Source organism: Hemitrygon akajei, chromosome 3, assembly GCF_048418815.1.
Source record: "Hemitrygon akajei chromosome 3, sHemAka1.3, whole genome shotgun sequence".
NCBI classification, from domain to species: Eukaryota; Metazoa; Chordata; class Chondrichthyes; order Myliobatiformes; family Dasyatidae; genus Hemitrygon; species Hemitrygon akajei.
The window spans coordinates 49762811-49784986 of record NC_133126.1 but is presented as its reverse complement, the minus strand read 5'-3'; the positions used below and the strand labels follow the sequence as shown (position 1 = coordinate 49784986).

At 43.1% G+C, this 22176-nt stretch overlaps 1 protein-coding gene across 1 annotated transcript in view; it reads left to right on the top strand.

Moving 5' to 3' along the window:
* nid2a (nidogen 2a (osteonidogen)) overlaps window positions 1-22176 on the top strand; it is a 246002-nt gene that overhangs the window by 197719 nt on the left and 26107 nt on the right. The window contains exons 20-26 of the mRNA XM_073038982.1: window positions 1261-1497; window positions 8258-8494; window positions 8947-9198; window positions 10930-11169; window positions 14392-14631; window positions 15150-15386; window positions 19419-19664. Of these exons, the coding sequence (XP_072895083.1) occupies window positions 1261-1497; window positions 8258-8494; window positions 8947-9198; window positions 10930-11169; window positions 14392-14631; window positions 15150-15386; window positions 19419-19664 (1689 nt within the window). The remainder of the gene's footprint in view (window positions 1-1260; window positions 1498-8257; window positions 8495-8946; window positions 9199-10929; window positions 11170-14391; window positions 14632-15149; window positions 15387-19418; window positions 19665-22176) is intronic.

Genomic DNA, 22176 nt, shown 5'->3' with positions numbered 1-22176 from the left:
TCCAATTTAAAACTCTCCCACAAGGACCATACCTATCCTTATCTCTAGGTGTCCTGAAAGTTATGGAGTTGGGGTCACAGTTTCCTAACTGTCAGCCACCTGGCCAGGTTTATTACACAACACCAGGTCCAGTATGACCCCTCCTCTCAGTGGACAGTCCACATATTGATTTAAGAAACCTTCCTGGATACACTTAACAAACTCTGTCCCATCTAAACCTCTTGCACTAAGTAGGTCCCAGTTTATATTAGGGAAGTTGAAATCCCCCTTGACAACAACCCTGTTATTTTTGCACATTTCCTTAATCTGATTCCATTTCTGTTGCTCAATGTCCCGGTGGCTACAGGGGTCTGCAGTACAACACCATCGTGTGATTACACCTTTCCTATTCCTCAATTCTACCCAAATGACTCAATGTCTGAGCCCTCCATTATGTCTTCCCTGAGTGCAGCTGAGATATTGTCCCGGATTAGTAGTGTGACTCCCAATTCTTCTACTTCCTCCTCTATCTCTGGTTACTCTGGGTGTGACCACCTCTTCAAAAGTCTCATCCATAATATCTTCAGCCTCTCAACTGATCCAGCTCCAGCTCTACACTTTGGCAATTCAAGTACTTTTTTAGAGCCGTTTCTTAAGCTCTGAGAGTGTTTCTACTTCCACCAGCTGTTCAGGCAGTGTTTTCTGAGTTGCAAAAAAAAAATCAAATCCCCTCAAATCCCATCTAAACCCCTTAACTCTCACCTTAAGTCTATGTGAAAAAGAATTCTGCTGATGACACTATGTATCCCTATAAACTGACTTTCATACGCACAGTAAACAAGAAGAAATATTACACAAAGTGAGCTCCCAAAACGAGAAAATCAAAGTTTGTTTTTTCTTTATTGCACTTGTCCAAATTAAAAGGAAAATTAAGAAAAATCTAGGATGAGTCCCCCGAAGTTAAATATATCTGTGCTATTTTTTTCTCTGTTAAGCCTTTCCAGATCTTCCAGTCTCTTTCTTTCTCCCTACTGACTGGATGGTTTCTATATTTCTTATTTTTCTCCTCATTCAGTTGTACAGAGATGTAAACCAATGATAATGCAGCTTATCCTCGTTCTGCACAAGCAATTAGCATCCATTGTAACAACAGGCTGAACACGTCAGGCACAACGTTACACAACCTGTTGGCTTGCCTGATGCCCTGTAAACTGACAACACAGCCCAATTTAAAATATTTGCACTTTTGCTTAGTAACAGATTTCTTGAATTGATTTGCAGACAGTGAGCGCCCAAAGTCTGCCTGTGAGCAGCAGCGAGAATGGGCGGAGACAGAGATGAGCCTGCGTGGGCCTCTTCTTGGAGTCCACATCCCTCAGTGTGACGACGAGGGGAACTTCAGACCGATGCAGTGTCACAGCAGCACCGGCCACTGCTGGTGCGTGGATGAAAATGGACTGGAAATTACTGGGACTAGGACAGCACCTGGATCTGCTCAACCACGTTGTGGGCTTCCAGGTTAGTCAGGTTAAAATTAAACAAACTGTTTTACAATGCATAAGGAATTTATTTTATAACAAAAATTGTATTCTGGGATTTGCAGAAACACCTATGAGTGTTTCATAGCCTTAGATTATCATTGGAGCAACTTGTTCAGGCATCTTGTGTCAGCTGTAACTGTGAAGTGTCAATAAGGCCCATAGCATTGTACAGCACAGGCCCTTCAACCCGCCATGTTCATACCACCCAATGCACCCACTGTTACGCATCTCATTCACAAGTGTTTGATCAGTAGCTTTCTGCACCTCGGCAATTCAAGTACCGGTAATTGTTTAGCTGTCTCCTAAAAGCTGTGAGACTATCTTCTTCTACCAGCTCTTCAGGCAGTGCTTCCTGTGTTGGGGGAAAAAATCCCCTCAAATCCCATCTAAACCTCTTAAATCTCACCTTAAATCTATGGGAAGGAGAATTTTGCTGACTACATGTTGTATCCCTATAAACTGACTTTCTCACACACAGTAAGGCAAGACAAGGCAAAGCAAGTTTATTTGTACAGCACTTTTCAAACACAAGACAGTTAAAATGCTTTACATCAAACAAGATATAAAAATCAAACATCAAATTTCAGACAATATAAAAGAGAATAAAATCACACAAAATAGATATGATAAATAGATTAAAAAAGGAATAAAGGTTACAATGCAGAAGATTCTAATTAAAAGCTACAGCAAAAAGTTTTAAGCTCGATGTAAAAGAGATTAAAGTTGGCCAGACTTCAGATCCTCTGGAAGGTTATTCCAGATATGTGGAGCATGGTAACTAAAAGCTGCTTCACCATGTTTGGTTTTGACCCTGGGGATGGTAAGCAGACCTGCCCCAGATGACCTGAGCGCTCAGGACGGTTCATAATGCAATAAGAGATTGGAGATGTGTTTTGACCTGAGACCATTCAGTGATTTATAAACCAGTAGTAATATTATAAAGTCAATCCTCTGATGGACAGGAAGCCAGTGTAGTGATTTGAGAACTGGAGTGATATATTCTGCTTTCTTGGTCTTAGAGAGGACTCTATCAGGTGCACTCTGAATGAGCTGTGGCTGTCTGAGGGATTTTTTTATATAGAGACCTGTGAGAATGCCATTACAGTAATCAAGCCTTCTAAAAATAAATGCATGGACACGTTTTTCTAGACCTTGCTGAGACATAAGCAAGTCTGTCTGCTTTAGAGTGCATAAGAAGTTTATTTTATAACAAAGGATTATATTCTGGGATTTGCAGAAGCACAGGAAGAGGCCATTCAGCCCACCAAAAAGCGAATCAAAAGCACCAAACGCTAATCGCTCCTACCAACGCCATGTCCATATCCCCCCATCATCCTTGCATCCATGTGCCTGTCCAAACATCTCTCAGCAGTCTCTAGTGTATTTGCCTCTACCAACATACCAGGCAGCGCATTCCAGACATCCGCCACTCTCTGAGTAAAAAACATGCCCCCAAATCCCCTTTGAACCTACCCCTTTTCACCTTCAATGCATGCCCTCTGGTATTAACCATTTCAACCCTCTCTGTCCACTCTACCTGTGCCTCTCATAATCTTATAAACCTCTATCAGATCTCCCCTCAGCCTTCAGCGCTCCAGAGAAAACAACCCAACTTTATCCATCCTCTCTTTATAGCAGATGCCCTCCAAACCAGGCAGCATCCTCTTCTGCACTCATACCAAGGCCTCAACATCCTTCCTTTAGTGGAGCGGCCTGAACCGTATGCGATACTCCAGATGTGGCCTAACCAGGGTTTTATAAAGTTGCAAAATAACCTCTTGACTTTTGAACTCAATGGCTCGACAAATAAAAACAAGCATGTCAAAAGGCTTCTCAACCAATTTATCGACCTGTGGTGCGGCTTGCAAGGAGCTATGAATTTGGAACCCAAGGTCTCTCGGCTCAGCAACGCTGTTAATGACCTTCCCTGTAACAGCATGCTGTTTTTTTCGAGGATGTAACCAGGAAGTTAGACGGGGGAGATCCAGTGGATGTAGTGTACCTCGATTTTCAGAAGGCATTTGATAAGGTCCCACATAGGAGATTGGTGGGTAAAATCAAAGCTCATGGCATTGGGGGGAAGATATTGACATGAATAGAAAACTGGTTGGCAGATAGAAAGCAAAGGGTAATGGTGAATGGGTGTTTCTCGGAATAGCAGGTGGTGACTAGTGGGGTGCCACAGGGCTCGGTATTGGGACCACAGCTGTTTACAATTTACGTCAATGATTTGGATGAAGGCATTGAAAATAACATCAGCAAATTTGCTGATGATACTAAGCTGGGTGGCAGGGTGACATGTGATGAGGATGTTAGGAGAATTTAGGGTGACTTGGATAGGCTGGGTGAGTGGGCAGATACTTGGCAGATGGCGTTTAATGTGAATAAGTGTGAGGTTATCCACTTTGGGAGTAAGAACAGGAAGGCAGATTATTATCTGAATGGTGTAGTTAGGTAAGGGAGAAATACAAAGCGATCTAGGAGTCTTTGTTCATCAGTCACTGAAGGTGAATGAGCAAGTGCAGCAGGCAATGAAGAAGGCTAATGGAATGTTGGCCTTTATTACAAAGGGAATTGAGTACAAGAGCAAGGAAATCCTCTTGCATTTGTACAGAGCCCTGGTGAGACCACACCTGGAGTATTGTGCACAGTTTTGGTCTCCAGGGTTAAGGAAGGACATCCTGGCTGTAGAGGAAGAGCAGCGTAGATTCACAAGGTTAATTCCTGGGATGTCTGGACTGTCTTATGCAGAGAGGCTAGAGAGACTGGGCTTGTACACGCTGGAATTAAGGAGATTGAGAGGGGATCTGATTGAAACATAAATGATTATTAAGGGATTGGACAAGATAGAGGCAGGAAATATGTTCCAGATGCTGGGAGAGTCCAGTACCAGAGGGCATGGTTTGAGAATAAGGGGTAGGTCATTTAGGACAGATTTAAGGAAAAACTTCTTCTCCCAGAGAGTTGTGGGGGTCTGGAATGCACTGCCTCGGAAGGTAGTGGAGGCCAATTCTCTGGATGCTTTCAAGAAGGAGCTAGATAGGTATCTTATGGATAGGGGAATCAAGGGATATGGGGACAAGGCAGGAACCGGGTATTGATAGTAGTTGATCAGCCATGATCTCAAAATGGCGGTGCAGGCTCGAAGGGCCAAATGGTCTACTTCTGCACCTATTGTCTATTGTCTCCTACCAAGTGCAACACTTCACATTTACCTGCGTTAAACTCCATCTGCCATTTCTCTGCTCATATCTGCAACTGATCTTTATCGTGTTGTATTCTTTGTTAGTCTTCTACAGTATTCACTACTCCGCCAATCCTGGTATCATTCGCAAATTTACTAACCCACCCATCTACATTTTCATCCAATGGGCTTCCCTTCCTCCACCATCAACACTGCCCTCAGCTGCATCTCTTCCATTTCAGGCACATCTGCTCTTACCCCATCCTCCCACCACCCTACCAGGGATAGGGTTCCTCTTGCCTTCACCTACCATCCCACCGTCCAGCACGTAATTCTCTGTAACTTCCACTACCTCCAACTGGATCCCATCACCAAGCACATTTTTCCCTCCCTCCGCTTCCTGCTTTCTGTAGGGATCGCTCCCTAAGCCACTCCTTTGTCCATTCATCCCTCCCCACCGATCTCACCCCTGGCTCTTATCCTTGGAAGCAGAACTAGTGCTACACCTGCCCCTACACCTCCTCCCTCACCACCGTTCAGGGCCCCAGGCAGTCCTTCCAGGTGAGGCGATACTTCACCTGTGAGTCCGTTGAGGTCATATACTGTGTCTGGTGCTCATCCATCCATGGCCGCCTCCGCTGTTGTGATGAGGCCACATTTAGACTGGAGGAACAACACATTATATTCTGTTTGGGTAGCATCCAACCTACTGGCACGAATATCAATTTCTCAAACTTCTGGTAATGCCCCCCCCCCCACCTTTGCCATTCTCCATCCCCTTTTCCCTCTCTCACCTTATCTCCTTGCCCACCCATCACCTCCCTCTGGTGCTCCTCCCCCCTTTTCTTTCTTCTATGGCCTGTCTCTTTCACCAACCAACTTCCCAGCTCTTTACTTCATCCTTCCCCCTCCAGGTTTCACCTATCACCTGTGTTTTTCTCTCTTCTGCCCCCCCCCACCTTTTAAATCTACACCTCAGATATTTTTCTCCAGCCCTGCCAAAGGGCATCAGCCTGAAATGTCGACTGTACTCTTTTCCTAGATGCTGCCTGGCCTGCTGAGTTGCTCCAGCGTTTTGTGTGCGTTGCTCACATTTTCATCCGGGTCATTTATATACATCACAAAGAGCAGAGATCCCAGCACAGATCCCTGCAGGCAGCACTAATTAGAGATCTCCAGCTCGAATAGGTCCCTTCAACCACTAACCACTGTCTTCTATGCGCAAGCCGGTTCTGAATCCAAACAGCCAATTCACCACAGACCCCATGCTGCTAAACCTTCTGGATTAGCCTCCCATGAGAGACGTCATCAAATGCCTTACTAAAATCTATGTAGACAACATCCACTGCCCTACCCTCATCAATCTCTCTCATCACTTAGTCAAAACACTCAATCGTGTTGCTAAGGCACAACCTGCCCTGCACAAAGCCATGCTGGCTCTCCCTAATTAGGCCATGGGTTTCCAAGTGCACGTATAGCCTACCCCTAAGAATTTTCTCCTGCGTTTTTCTTACAACTGATGTAAGACTCACCAGTTTATAGTCCCCAAGATCTTCTCTTGTTTCCTTCTTAAATAGTGATACAACATTAGCCCACATCAGTCCACGGGGCCTTGCCTGTGGCTAGAGAGGACATGAAGATAGCGGCCAAAGGCCAAACAGTCTTGTCTCTTGCCTCTTTCAATAACCTGGGGTAAATCCTATCAGGCCCTGTGAACTTCTCCATTTAATACTTATTAACCTCCTCCTTGACCTTGAATCACCCTAATGTGTTTATACACTCAGCACTGATCAGTCTTTGGTAAGTACTGCAGCAAAGTATTCATTAAGTACCTCACTCACATTCTCAGCATCCAAACAAATATTCCCCCCTTATCCTCGAGTTGTCTCACCCTCTCCCTCGTTATGCTCTTGGTTTAGATGTATCTCTGGAATGCCTTGGGACTCTCCTTAATCCTGCTTGCCAAGGGTTTTTCATGGCCACTCCTGGCTTTCCTAATTCTCTTTTTTAGTTCTTTTCTGGCTTCTTTATACTCCTCGTGTGCTTCGTTTGATCCTGACCTCTGAAGCTGTGCATACTTTTCCTCTTTCTTCTTGACTAAATTCAAAGCCTCTCTGGACATCCAAGGTTCTCTTATCTTTCCATCTCTGTCCTTCCTTCTAACAGGAACATGCCTTTCCTGTACTCTGTGCTATTGATCTTTAAACACCCTCCACATTTCTGATGTGGACTTGCCAGAGAAAAGGTTCGCAATTAATAGTTCCTGCCTAATGCCCTCATAATTTGCCCTACTCCAATTTAAAACTCTCCCACAAGGACCATACCTATCCTTATCTCTAGGTGTCCTGAAAGTTATGGAGTTGGGGTCACAGTTTCCTAACTGTCAGCCACCTGGCCAGGTTCATTACACAACACCAGGTCCAATATGACCCCTCCTCTCATTGGACAGTCCACATATTGATTTAAGAAACCTTCCTGGATACACTTAACAAACTCTGTCCCATCTAAACCTCTTGCACTAAGTAGGTCCCAGTTTATATTAGGGAAGTTGAAATCCCCCTTGACAACAACCCTGTTATTTTTGCACATTTCCTTAATCTGATTCCATTTCTATTGCTCAATGTCCCGGTGGCTACAGGGGGTCTGCAGTACAACACCATCGTGTGATTACACCTTTCCTATTCCTCAATTCTACCCAAATGACTCAATGTCTGAGCCCTCCATTATGTCTTCCCTGAGTGCAGCTGAGATATTGTCCCGGATTAGTAGTGTGACTCCCAATTCTTCTACTTCCTCCTCTATCTCTGGTTACTCTGGGTGTGACCACCTCTTCAAAAGTCTCGTCCATAATATCTTCAGCCTCTCAACTGATCCAGCTCCAGCCCTACACTTTGGCAATTCAAGTACTTTTTTAGAGCCGTTTCTTAAGCTCTGTGAGGGTTTCTACTTCCACCAGCTGTTCAGGCAGTGTTTTCTGAGTTGCAAAAAGAATCAAATCCCCTCAAATCCCATCTAAACCCCTTAACTCTCACCTTAAGTCTATGTGAAAAAGAATTTTGCTGATGACACTATGTATCCCTATAAACTGACTTTCATACGCACAGTAAACAAGAAGAAATATTACACAAAGTGAGCTCCCAAAACGAGAAAATCAAAGTTTGTTTTTTCTTTATTGCACTTGTCCAAATTGAAAGGGAAAATTAAGAAAAATCTAGGATGAGCCCCCGGAAGTTAAATATATCTGTGCTATTTTTTTTCTCTGTTAAGCCTTTCCAGATCTTCCAGTCTCTTTCTTTCTCCCTACTGACTGGATGGTTTCTATATTTCTTATTTTTCTCCTCATTCAGTTGTACAGAGATGTAAACCAATGACAATGCAGCTTATCCTCGTTCTGCACAAGCAATTAGCCTCCATTGTAACAACAGGCTGAACACGTCAAGCACAACGTTACACAACCTGTTGGCTTGCCTGATGCCCTGTAAACTGACAACACAGCCCAATTTAAAATATTTGCACTTTTGCTTAGTAACAGATTTCTTGAATTGATTTGCAGACAGTGAGCGCCCAAAGTCTGCCTGTGAGCAGCAGCGAGAATGGGCGGAGACAGAGATGAGCCTGCGTGGGCCTCTTCTTGGAGTCCACATCCCTCAGTGTGACGACGAGGGGAACTTCAGACCGATGCAGTGTCACAGCAGCACAGGCCACTGCTGGTGCGTGGATGAACATGGTCAGGAGGTTCCCGGGACGAGGACAGCCCCTGGAACTAATCAACCACGCTGTGACTTGCCAGGTTAGTGAGGCCGTTGGATTCAGGTTTAGATTTATTTCTCACATGTACATTCAATAGAAGCTAAAAATGTCATTTGCATTAACAACCATATCACCCAAGGATGTGCTGGGGCCATCCCGCAGCATGTTAAACATGATCAGAGTTAACATTTGACGTTCAAAGGGACTTTAATTATTGAAGTTTCTGATTTGGAACTCTGTGATCCCTTTACCTGCTAACAGTATCTCCCAATCAACCTTTGCATGTTCTTGTCTACCGGTATCAGGATTAACCTTGTCCGAGTTGTGGACCAGCCCTATCTTTTTCCATTTTACAACTTGCCGCATAGTGCCGTCCCAATGTGACCAGCCTTATTTCCCAAGAGGGTTCACTCTTACCCTGCCACGCTGCTGCATTGGGTCCGGTCCCAAAGTACTACTTTGGGTATTTGACAATTTGTTTATTTTGATTAGCTTTAACAAGCAATGAACGCCGCAAAGCTGCATGTGAAGAGCTGCGAGAGAGATTACAAACGGAGATGACTATGTTTGGATCTGAACCTCGGGTGGGTGTCCACATCCCTCAGTGTGATGACGAGGGGAACTTCAGACCAATGCAGTGTCACAGCGGCACCAGCCACTGCTGGTGCGTGGATGAAAATGGACAGGAGGTTCCCGGGACGAGGACAGCCCCTGGAACTGGTCAGCCACGCTGTGGGGAGCCAGGTTAGTTAATAATATATTTAAGTTAATGACCACTATTGAGCAAAAACAGGATCTTAAAAATCTTTAATTATTGTTGAGAGACTTATTGGCATTTTTCAAAGCACCAGTATAGCTGATAGAAACTGATTAGCATGGTAACGAATGATATGAAAAGCACTTCTCCTATGATTGTGATTGGCTTTAAAGCACTGATTAAAGCGGGCCTGCAGGTATGGCTGGGAATGTCAGATCACATCCATAGTCAAACGGTCTGGCTCTCCCTCTGACTGGTGCCCCCCGTCTGTTCTGTTGTAGATTGTTTTCAAATACCTCTTGCATTCTTTGTGTCTACGGACTGGTCGTTTCCACAGCTGTTCTGCTGCCTTCCACTTTTTCTTCAAAGGAATTCATCTCGTATTGAAAGTTTCTAATTTTGTAAAACTTCCATATCTCTTAAGCCCAAGAACCAGAAATGCATGCAGTTAGTAGACGAGGCATCAAAACGTTTCAAAACTGAAGGTGGAGTATTTGCAAATTAAAGAATGAAGCCCCCTAAAAACTGTTCTTTTTATTCAAAGGTGTCTCCTCTTGCGTTGATTTTGACTGAACATTCTCTATGTTTCTTGTATTTTTCTCAGACAGTAATCCTGTAACTTAAAATCTTCTGTTCTCAATTCAAATTGTCACAATCACAATATAAGAATGTGGTGCGTGGCCAAGTGGTTAAGGCGTTGGACCAGCGATCTGAAGGTCGTGAGTTTGAGCCCCCGCCGAGGCGTGTCGTGTTTTTGAGCAAGGCAGTTGACCACACACTGTTCCAGTCCACCCAGCTGAAAATGGGTACCGGCAAAATGCTGGGGGTTAACCTCGCGATAGACTGACGTCCTATCCGGGGGGAGGGGGGTGGTCTCAGTTGCTTCATGCCACGGAAACCAGCATAAGCACTGGCCTGATGAGCCTACAAGTCTCGGGACAGACTTTAACTTTTTAACAATATAAGGATGATCTGCACAAACACATGTGGCCTAACAAAGTTCCCTTCACCTGCGGCTTCTACCTGCTATAAATTCTTCAGAATAAACACTTAATGAAGATATTGAACCATAAAAAACTACTAAAAAGCTTTGGTGGTTATTCTTCTAATGAACAGTAAAATGCAAGTTGAAAATATAAACAGTACTGAGTACCAATAGAATATGGATCAACTCCAGTGATAAATTAAAAATATCGCATGAAATTTGTGGAACTAAAATTCATTTGCTCAAGGTTGCATTCTGTCCTGTAAACTGATTTGCTTATGAATTCATTTAATGAATCGTGTGCAGGCAAGTGACTTAGTTTAATTTGACATTGCGTTTGACACTGACAATTTTGGCCAATGGGCCTGTTCCTGAGCTGCGTATTGTTTGATGCTCTGTACATCTAACTGGTCATTTCCTGGGTGAACTGTCCTTGTACATCAGTGTGATTACTCAACTGACGCACACTTAATAAAGTCATTCCCCATGCAATTCCCTTGGGAATATTGGCAAGAGAACTTGGACCAGTTATTCCAGAAATGCTTGTCCAAGGCACTCCTGAAACAAAGTGATCTTGTCAATCCACCTTGCGTCCATTTAATGCACCTCTGGGAGTGCAGAATTTCCAGCCGATATGGTCCACTATGAGTCTAAAAGAAGGGATGACACCACAGTCTCTGAGAGAATTGTAAGTTCTATTAGAAATTGTTTCAAAACCATTTTATTCTATTAGTGACCAACGAGCGCCCAAAGTCTGCCTGTGAGCAGCAGCGAGAACAGTCGCAGGTGGAGGTGAGCCCACACGGGCCTCTCATTGGAGCCTACGTCCCTCAGTGTGATGACGAGGGGAACTTCAGGCCGATGCAGTGTCACGGCAGCACAGGATACTGCTGGTGTGTGTACGAGAATGGACAGGAGGTTCCCGGGACGAGAACAGCCCCTGGAACTGGTCAGCCACGCTGTGGGGAGCCAGGTCAGTTAAGGTTATAATTAAGTATAATGACCACTTCTGAGCAAAAATGCGGAATTCCAAGGTGCCCTAATTACTGTAGAGAGGCTTTTGAAGTATTTGTGTGTTTCATAAAAGTTGATTAGCATAATAATGAATAACTTGGGCAGCAGTCGTCTCTTATGATTGTGTTTGGCTTTAAACCACTGATTAAAGCTGACCTTGCAGGTATAGTTGGAAATGCCAGATCACATCCATAGTCCAAAGGTCTGGCCCTTTTGACTGCATCCGCTCTCTCTCAGCTGTCAGTCTGATCTATTGTAAATTGTTTGCAAATACCACTTGTCAATGGATTGCTCTTTTCCACAGCAGTTCTGCTGGCATCCATGTTCTCATCAAAGTAACTCACCACTGAGTGAGACTTTGTAAAACTTTGGTATCTCTTAAAACCAAGAGTTGGAAATATGTACTGCAGGTAAGTAGATAGTGCAACAAAACATTTCAGAACTGAAGATGGAGCTTTTGTAGATAAAGAATGAAGCCCCCTTAAAAAGTTCGAAGTTCACATTTATTATAAAAGTATGTATACCATTCACAACCTTGAGATTCATTTTCTTGCAGACACCCTCAGAAAAAACAAAGAAACACAACTGAATCAGTGAAAAGCCACACACAACAAAGACTGCCACATATCCAGCATGCCATAGAAGGCAAAGTATTAAAAAATAGTAAACAAATAACACGTGGAGCATGAACTGTGGAGTTCCTGAAAGTGAGGCCACAGCTGTGAAGCCAGTCCAGCGCTGAGGCGAGTAAAGCGGGTCCGGGACCCCGATGGCCACAGGGAACAACGACTCCCGAACCTGGCCACGTGGGACCATAAGACACAGGAGCAGAACCTGGTCACTTGGCCCATCAAGTCTGCTCCGTCGTTCAATCACGATTGATCCTTTTTCTTTCCCCTCCTCAGTCCCAGACCCCGGCCTTCTTCCCTAACCTATGATGCCGTGCCCAATCAAGAATCTATCAAGCTCTGCCTCAAATAAACCCAACGACCTGGACTTCTTTAGCTGCCCGTGATAATAATTTCCACAAATTCACCACCCTCTGGCTAAAGAAATTTCTCTGCATCTCTGTTTTAAATGGATGCCTCGCTATCCTGAGGCTGTGACCTCTTGCCCTTGACTTCCCACCATGGGAAACATCCTTTCCACATCCACTCCATCTAGGCCTTTCAACATTCGAAAGGTTTTAATGACATCCCCCCCCCCATCCTTCTGAATTCCGGTGAGTACAGACCCAAAGCTATCAAAGTACCTCGTATGATAACCCCTTCATTCCCAAAATCATCCTTGTGACCCTCCTTTAAACCCTCTCTAATGCCAGCACATCTTTTCTTAGATAAGGAACCCAAAACGGTTCACAATACTCAAGGTTGGGACCTACCCACTTCTGCAAAAAAGCATCAGCACCCTCCACCCACCAACCATAAAACAGCAAAGCCCCCAAGAAAGACCATGATCTGAAGGACAGCAAAATCTGTTTGTTCACCTGACAATTCGACATGCCCCAGGCTCTCCCTCTCTCTCCCACTAAAGGGAAAGGGAAGAGTCCCCTTTCACAGCGAGAGGGGAGACATAACAAAACAACTCGCTGATTTACAGTGTTAAAAGTCTCTTGTGCCACCTTTATACCCCCGAGTTCTCCACCAGGAGAATCGGCAACAATCTTTCCCCCTCCAATGAGAGAGGGAGAGTGCGACTCACAATTACAGAGCCTCTGACAGCTGATTTGCCGATCCATTTTCTTCAGAATTCTTCAAAATTCCCCTGCTATAAGTTATTCAGAATAAATATTTAATAATAATACTGTACTGAGAAACCTTATTAAATGTGAAGTTTTGATAGCTATGCCTGTAATGAAATTATGAACTGCATTGGGTGTGATGAAATACAGATGAACTGTAGCGGATTATGTGAAATTTATTGGAACTAAAAATCATTAGCTCAAGGATGGTTCCTCTCCTGTAAACTGAGTTGCCTAGAAATTCAATTACCTAATGTGGCTGTTTTCCCACATTAAGTTACTGAAAACCATTGTTTTTTCCGTAAAGAAGGTAGTAATGGCCTACTTCATTTAGCTTCACCTCCTTCCATTGTGGTAATGGAAACAGGTACAATAGTGGTGTTTAAGAGATTTATAGCTAGACATCTGAATATGCAAGGAATGGAGAGAAGTGGTTCATTTGCAGACAGAAGGGACTGAGTTTAATTTGGGATTGTGTTCGGTGCAGGCAATGTGTGCAGAAGGTCCTGTTTCTGTGCTGTACTGTTCTACAACATATGTTCCAAACACTTAAATGGTCATTTCCTGGTGTGAGTTGCCTTTATACACCAGTCTGATTGCTCCACTGGGCCACACTGAATGGAGTTATTCCTCTTGCAATTCCCCTTGAAGGTATTGGGAGAACTCGGACCAGTTACTTCAGAAGTGCTTGTCCAAGGCACTCTTATATCAAGGTCTCCTTGTCAATATACTTTGTGTCTATTAAATGCACCGTTGCGGTTGCAAAATTTCTAGACCACAGGGCCCCCTCTAGGTTTTTTAAAAAAAAAATTTATTAGTTTTTCAAAACATTTTACAAAATTAAAAACCCCAAATCCCAATGAGGAGCATTAATACAGTGCAAAATTAAGCATACAATAGCAATATGCTACAAAGGAAGAGAATTTAACAAAAAAGCACCTAAATTAAAGACAAGTAAGCTTAGTGTCCTCCCCAAGCCCCACAACACAAGAAAAAAAACAACAACTCCAGACCAACCACCACACAGTATAAAGAGTATAAGTCCGGACAGTCAAACTCCCAGACTGTGAATACACTTAGCAACAGAGGATAATAATGCCTACTACCAGAAAAAAAAGGGAGCTGAAAGCAAGGGACCGAAAAGAAGAAGAAAAAAGAAAAAAAAAACCCTAGTCAAGAGGAAGGCTATGAAAGTACTCGATAAAAGGTCCCCAGACCTTATGGAACTTTAGATCCGAATTAAGAACTGAATAATGAATTTTTTCGAGGTCCAAGCAGGCCATAATGTCGTTAAGCCATTGCGCATGAGTGGGCGGGGCAACATCTCTCCATCTAAGGAGGAGGCCCCCTCTAGGTTTAATAGAAGTGATGTCACAGAGGCTCTTTGAGAGAATTGCAAGTTTAATGAGAAATTGTTTCAAAACCATTCTATTTTATTAGTGGCCAATGAGCGTCCAAAGTCTGCCTGTGAGCAGCAGCGAGAGCGGTTAGAAACAGAGAGGAACCAGCGCGGGCCTCTCGTTGGACTCTACATCCCTCAGTGTGATGACGAGGGGAACTTCAGGCCGATGCAGTGTCACAGCAGCACAGGATACTGCTGGTGTGTGTACGAGAATGGACAGGAGGTTCCCGGGACGAGGACAGCCCCTGGAACTGGTCAGCCACGCTGTGGGGAGCCAGGTTAGTCATCTTTACCATCAAGCACTCATAAAATCTGTGTAACTGTAATTCTCCAGCTAACATGCTGGTTATTCCCCTCTGCGATCTCTGCAATACAACCGCACAACATGTCACTCTTGTGTGTCAAGCAGAACTGCACACAATTCCCCACATGAAGTAATAACATGATGTCACAGTTCTTAGAATCTGTGCAACTATGAGTTGCTAGGTCAGTCAAGATTAAAATTAGACTAAAGGACTGATCTTATGCAAACATGAGCAATTCTGCATTTTGTGGAAGTTAGTCATTGTGGAAGCATTGGATAGAATTGTGTGGCACTGTAGACAGGAATGTTAATGCACCTGGAGGAAGTGCTGGAGTGGTGTGGGTGACGTACTGCATCAAGCTGAGGGCTCAAACAGGGCTTTGCACATTTTGAGTTCAATATGCTCCATCTTTGCTTCCAGTATAATTCCTTGTTTTTCTCCATTGCTATTTCTCTGGTGTTCAAGCTTTCATGAAATTGCTCTATTGACAGCAAATGAACGTCCGAAGTCTGTCTGTCAGCAGCACCGAGAACGGGTGGAGTCAGGGATGCGTGGGTCCCAGCCCCTGGTTGGTGTCCACATCCCTCAGTGTGATGACGAGGGGAACTTCAGGCCGATGCAGTGTCACAGCGGCACAGGATACTGCTGGTGTGTGTACGAGAATGGACAGGAGGTTCCCGGGACGAGGACAGCCCCTGGAACTGGTCAGCCACGCTGTGGGGAGCCAGGTCTGCCAGCATTTTAAGGCAATTTTCCAACTGTGTAAAAAAAAAAATGAGAAGCTTAACAATTTGTTTTTGTTGAGACTGATATAAAAATTTGATGAACCACCTGTACATAATACAAACTGATCATTAGGAGAACAATTAATTTTAGCATTTCTAGTTACAAAGTGCAGTTGGCACTACACGAAGTATTGTTGATCTAAAATAACCGCATTAATTACATTCATTTTCAGTTGTGATCTTTCGATTCTCTCTTGATTATGTTACTCATCTTTCTTGTAAGTCACTCTCGTCAACCCACACATCCATTCACTTATTTTCTTTGGCATCATTGTTCTCTAAATTATTTAAACATTAATTCAAGTTTTCAGCTTTGGATATATTTTTGGCATTGAAGGTTTGCAAATAGACTTAAAGAGAAAAGGGATTGCAACTGAGAAACAATTATAAGAAATGACCAAGTTAACTTCCTTTTGTTAAAATATTTCACTCTTTAGCTTACCAGGTATTTCAGAGATCTTCATATCTTTGTAGTATTTTAAAATCCAGTTTATTTTTTATTGATCAGCCATTGAATACAAGTGATCTTTGCCGCTAAATAGATCTATCAAGAATAACACACCCAAAGTTATATCATAAAGCATGAAGGCTTATGAGTGTTTTTCCCCTCACCTAATAAATGGATGTGACAATATACATACAGACAGTATATAGATACAGTGCCTATAAAAAGTATTCACCCCCCCCAGAAGTTTTCATGTTTTATTCTTTTACAACATTGAATCACAATGGATTTAATTTGGCTTTTTTGACACTGATCAACAGAAAAAGACTCATCATCTTAGACACCTCTATCAGGTCAAAGGATGAGAGGTGACCTAACAAAGGTGTATAAGGTGATGAGAGCCATTGATCGTGTGGATAGCCAGAGGCTTTTTCCCAGGGCTGAAATGGCTAACACGAGGGGGCACAGTTTTAAGGTGCTTGGAAATGGGTACCGAGGGGACGTCAGGGGTAAGTTTGTCACACAGAGAGTGGTGGGTGCGTGCAATACACTGCCAGCAGCAGTGGTGGAAGCGGATACAATAGGATCTTTTAAGAGTCTCTTAGATAGCTACATGGAGCTTAGAAAAATAGAGGGCTATGCGGTAGGGACATTCTAGGCAGTTTCTAGAGTAGGTTACATGGTCGGCACAACATTGTGGGCTGAAGGGCCTGTAATGTGCTGTAGGTCTCTATATTCTAGGTTCTCTGTTTATGTACTGCATTCACCTGCTGCCCCAAAATAGCATATTTCATGACATACCGTATGTCAGTGATATTGTCTGATTCAGATTCAGCTTGTCTTTACTCTGAAATGCCGATGTGAACAATATTATTCTTTATGAAAAAATAGATTGCAATGGAGAAACTGTGTTAAAATAATTCAACCACTCAGCTCATTGCAAACATTGTGTGTGCTTGTTAATTTCATTTTGTTTCTTTACAATTAGTTATATTCCAAAGGATTTTATCCCTTATAAATTCCATTGAAATGAATCTTATATACCCAAGCAAACATCCTTCCAATTAAACTCCAGCAGGAACAATCCTCTTATGAACAGGACAAATGAAAATGAAAGGGTAGGTTAAATTGATCTTGAAGAAGGTTAAAAGGTTAGCACAACATTGTTGGCCAAAGGACCTGTACTCTGCAGTACTGTTGTACATAATTGCAGTCATTTAACTTCCACATAATTGACTCTGTTGTAAGCAGACACCTGAGCCTGGAATCTGGGTTTCTGTCTGCAACAAATTGTACCTGACTTGTAAGTGTGAGCTCTGATAGGTACAGGATACAGAAAAAGTAACTAACAATAAATTTAGAGTAGTGGATGTGAGTTTTGTGATACATTATGATTTTTTGGGATAGTTTTGACCATGCAGTGACCCAGTCTGAATTATTTTTGCATTTTTTTCATAAATGTTTCCTGCCTGTGTGTTTTTTAAAAAATTCCATATTCGAATATATTGAACATCCTAAGAGTGCCTGTGCACAGCACCATGAGAGAGTGTGATAACAGAAAAGAACAAATATCGACTTGATCATGCAACTGGAGTCTGTGTCCCCCAGTGTGATGACACAGGGAACTAGAAGGCAATACAGTGCCACAGTGCTGTGGGTTATTGCTGGTTTGTGGATGAGAATGGGCAGGAAGTTCCTGGGACCCGTAAGGGACCTGGGACTGGTCAACCACTTTGTGGGCAGTCAGGTCGGTCAGAGTTTGAATGAAGCCATTTATGTAGTGTCATAATCAAAAGCAGAAACATATAGCAAGAGTGGATCTTGGAATAAGTGTGTTTTTACAATACTTGCACACTCTATAGTACTGTTGCTGTTGTAATATGGGAATGAATACAGCCACTGCGCACAAACAAAATTCTTCAAACCAGATCATCTCTTTCCCAAGTAAATGGCATGCCCAGAGCTTTTGGCAAGCACCTTGGCCATCCTTAAATAGCACACTTTTTTTATCTACACACTATTTAAGAGGTTTTAGTTTGACATTTAATCTGAGAAACATGACTTCAGTCACTACACCTCTCCCTTAGTACTGTATTAGCCACCCTGAACTTCCTGACACAAATGTACGATTGAAGTCACAGCTGATTAAAATGTGGTGCTGTGGTTAAAAAAAAAATCAGTGTAGTTAATTTAGTAGGGCATCTATCATTAGTGTGGATAACTCTTCAGATTGGAGGCAAGATCGTTCAATCTGCCTGAAAGCATGCCATCAAACTATAGATCACATGCTCCTAAAGGACCGGAACCATATTAAACAAAAAGGAAGACACAGAAGAAGTGAAACAATTTCACCGTCTATCTGGAGAACGTTGCCTGTGGTATCATCGTTTGCTGGTGCCATCTTCTTCCGATGATATGTACATTCTGTTATGGTTATTGGATTTATTGAGTATGCCCACAAGAAAACAAATTTCAGGGTTGTAGATGGTAACATGTATATAATTTGATAGTATATTTATTTGAACTTTGAATATCACCACGAGCCTGTTCTGGTCCAGCCACATTGATGTCACGGCTAAAAAACTCACTAATGTCTCTACTTCCTCAGGAGTCTAAAGAAATTCGGCATGTCGCCATCGACTCTTACCGATTTTTATCGATGCACCCCAGAAAGTATTACATCTGGATGCATAATAGCTTAGTGTGGCTGCTGCTCTGCACGTGACCACAAGAAACTGCAGAACGTTGTGGACACAGCTCAGTTCATCGTGGAAACCAGCCTCCCCTCTCTGGACCCTGTCTATATTTTTCACTGCCTTAGTAAAACAGCCAGCATTATCAAAGACTCCACCCATCCCAGACCTTCTCTCCTCTCCCAACAGGCAGAAGATACGAAAGCCTGATAGTCCATACCAGCAGGCTCAAGCTATCACCTTGTTATTAGACCCTTGAAAGGGCTTGTTGAGCAATTATATCCACGCTTGATCTCACAGTCTACCTTGTTGTGATCTTGCACTTTATTGTTTACTGCACTTCAATTTCTCTGTAACTTTTAAATTTTATTCTGTATTCTGTTATTGTTTTACCTGGTTCTATCTCAATGCTCTGTGTAAACAATTGATCTGTATGAGCAGAATGCAAGGTGAGCTTTTCACTGTATCTTGAGAATAATAAACCAATGCAAATTTTTATTTAAAAAATTAACTTTATTGAAAGAATATTGATTGATGGAGCTGACTTGAAGGGCTGAGTGGTCTACTCTTTAGCTTCCATGTGTATTTTCATGCATGATTAATAACCACAGTATCAGATGAAAACCACAAGGCAGTAAAAGAGAAAGCATTTAAAGATCTCGGTTGAAACTCATTTGTTATTGGACCCAGTTGTAGGACAAAAAATTCATTTTTAATTTTGTGATGAAGTTACAGGAATGAAAAGCAATCATGCATTATTATGGATGTTGTAATTTCATAATTAATATATTTTATTTCTGCTGATTTGAAATTGTGTTTTTTTTGGCAATTAATTAGTATTGACGGAAAATCCAAAGCCGCCTTGTGTAGAGCTGCGGGATCAAGTACAGGCGGAGCTCAGTCAGAGTAGGCCTCGACCTGCTGTCGGCGCGTATGTCCCTCAGTGTGATGCCGAAGGCAACTTCAAGCCTCTGCAATGTCACGGCAGCACAGGGGAGTGCTGGTGCGTGGATGAACTGGGGCAAGAAATCTCTGGGACTAGGACTCTTCCTGGAAGTGCTCATCCACAATGTGGGCTGCCAGGTTAGTGGATACAATTTTACTTTGGCGAGCGTTGTAGTGATTTCTGTTGGGAAACATAATTGGTTTCTCACTCCGTTGCTCCATCAAATTTGGCATCAGAATAAGTTCAACAGTAATCTTCAAACCACTTGTGACTTAAAATTCCGTAAATAACAAAAATAGGCTGTTGAAATCCAGACTGTGCAATATAACCCCTTTTCATGAGGATGCCATGCTTCCACTCCAAATTCTGAGCTGACTGATGAAGCCAACGTGAGGCTTGCGGAGTCTGACATAGGTGGGGACAGCAGGTGGTGAAGTCAGATGCTCCTGTTGTTTACTCTGGGCTTCTTTGTGCTTTCAATACATGGTCTTGAAGTACTCTACGCCATGCTGCACACTCATCTTCTGTTTTGACCAAACAGTGGGGATGTTACACTTTTTGTCAAGGTCACCTTGAAACCATCCTCGAATCTTTTCCTCTGTGACCTGGCAGATATTTGCCGTGAGGGAGCTCATAGCAGTGTATCAGTATTGGGAGCCTGATATCAAGCCCTCAAGTAATGTGACCGAATCTTCAGATGTGATTGATTGTTATAAGGGTCGCAGTGCCAGGGACATGGTCAGAGTTGCTGACATTTGATCATTCATCTTGCCAATCAATCTGTAGGAATTTACGCAGAAAGCTGAAATGTTTAAAAGATGTTTACACAGAGATGTTTAAAAGGTCACTGTCACAACAATACCAATATATACTATATATGACTGAATAAAGTTGTCCCTAGAAGAAACTGTATTTTAAATGCATATTTGCCACATTTTCAAAGATATGTTTTTTTAAATAAATCTTACATTAATTAACTGATGCTGAGTATTCATAGTTAAATGATATAGAGAGCTGGACGTTTGAGGTTGTCTGTGTTTCAGGTTGTAGTATCTTTCAAATATCTGGGGAGCATTCTCTCTGAGGATAGCGCCATTGACAACGACATCCAGAGCCGCATTAAACAGGCATCAACTGCCTTTGGGAGACTTCGGCATACAGTCTTTCAGAACAGGAGCCTTCATCCCTCCACAAAGGTCGCCGTAAGCCAAGCGGTCTGCGTCACCACCCTCCTTTATGGCTGTGAAGCTTGGGTAACCTACAGCCGTCACATCAAGTCCTTGGAACTCTTCCACATAAGCTGCCTTCAGCCCATCCTGGGAATCACTTGGTGTGAGTGGGTGCCTCACGCTGAAATACTTGTAAAGACCAACTGCAGAAGTATTGAGGCTATGATCACCCAGCGTCAGCTGCAGTGGCTGGGGCACGTGATAAGGATGCCCCCATGTCGGCTACCACACAGAGTGTTGTACGGCCAGCTACATCACGGTCGACGCTCAGCTGGAGGGCTGAAGAAGCGCTATAAGGATCAGATGAAGAATGCTTTAAGGAAGTGCAAGATCAGACCTGAGGACCTGGAGGATGTTGCTGCTGACCGTAACACTGTGTAGGGACGGGGTTCATATTCTGGAGATGGAAAGAACAACCAGAAGACAGCAGAAGAGAGCCAGGAGAAATGCAGCCATGGTTGCCATCACTACCACTACCACATATACGTGTCACACCTGCAATAGAGCTTGTGGGTCCAGGATAAGACTGTATAGTCAAAGATCTCACCGTTAAAGGAATGGACATCGTCATTGGATTTCGATGGACAACCGAAGAAGAAGAAGAGTATCGCCAATGCAACCTGTAGCAACGTACACTTGGGTGAACAGCTATTCATCTAAGCAATGTTGAATCTGTAAGTTAAACAGATGTTTGTAGCCCAATGTCTTTAATTCAGACAAATGTCCAAACTACAAGCAATTGGGTTCGAATGTGGTGGTCAGAGAACTTGGGAATGGGTCCCACTGCCCACACCATCCATCTGTATGAATCCTAACTTCCTGCTTGCATTCCCATAAGCTCTCAGCCCTCTCAATTCTCTTGCCGGATCCTACACTCCGGAGAATTTACAGTAGCGTGTGAGAGGAATCTGCAGCTCTCAGTATAACGTAGCCCAGAGTTTGACCAGTGAAGAGAGCTGGGTCATCAAGGAAATGGGGTGTGTTACTTCAAGAACGACCCCCCCCCCCCCAGTCCAGTAGCTGGTTGTGAGACTTCATGCCTCCTCCAGTCAAACTTGTACACTGTTGAGGCTGACTCGGCTCTGGCTTGAACCACAATGTTTATTTCCCTCTATAGATGCTGCCTGAGCAGGTGAGTTGCTCTAGCAGTTTGTGAGCACGTCTTGCAGCTTTATCGTTGAATTGCTTCTGATAATTGCCTCTGTTGTGTAGGTGAATTATAGAATTTGGGAATTGATCAGATCATGGGGACAATAGGTTACAGAGAAGCTTAGTGGGAAATGGGATTGCTTTCTGTGCTGGCTTTGACTCATGAGCTGCAGTGTTTTCCTCCAAAATCATAATGAAATATTTTCCAGTGGCTTATCTTTCCGGTTAGTTACTATTTAAATATTTGTGTTTTAATGGACTTGGTATTCTG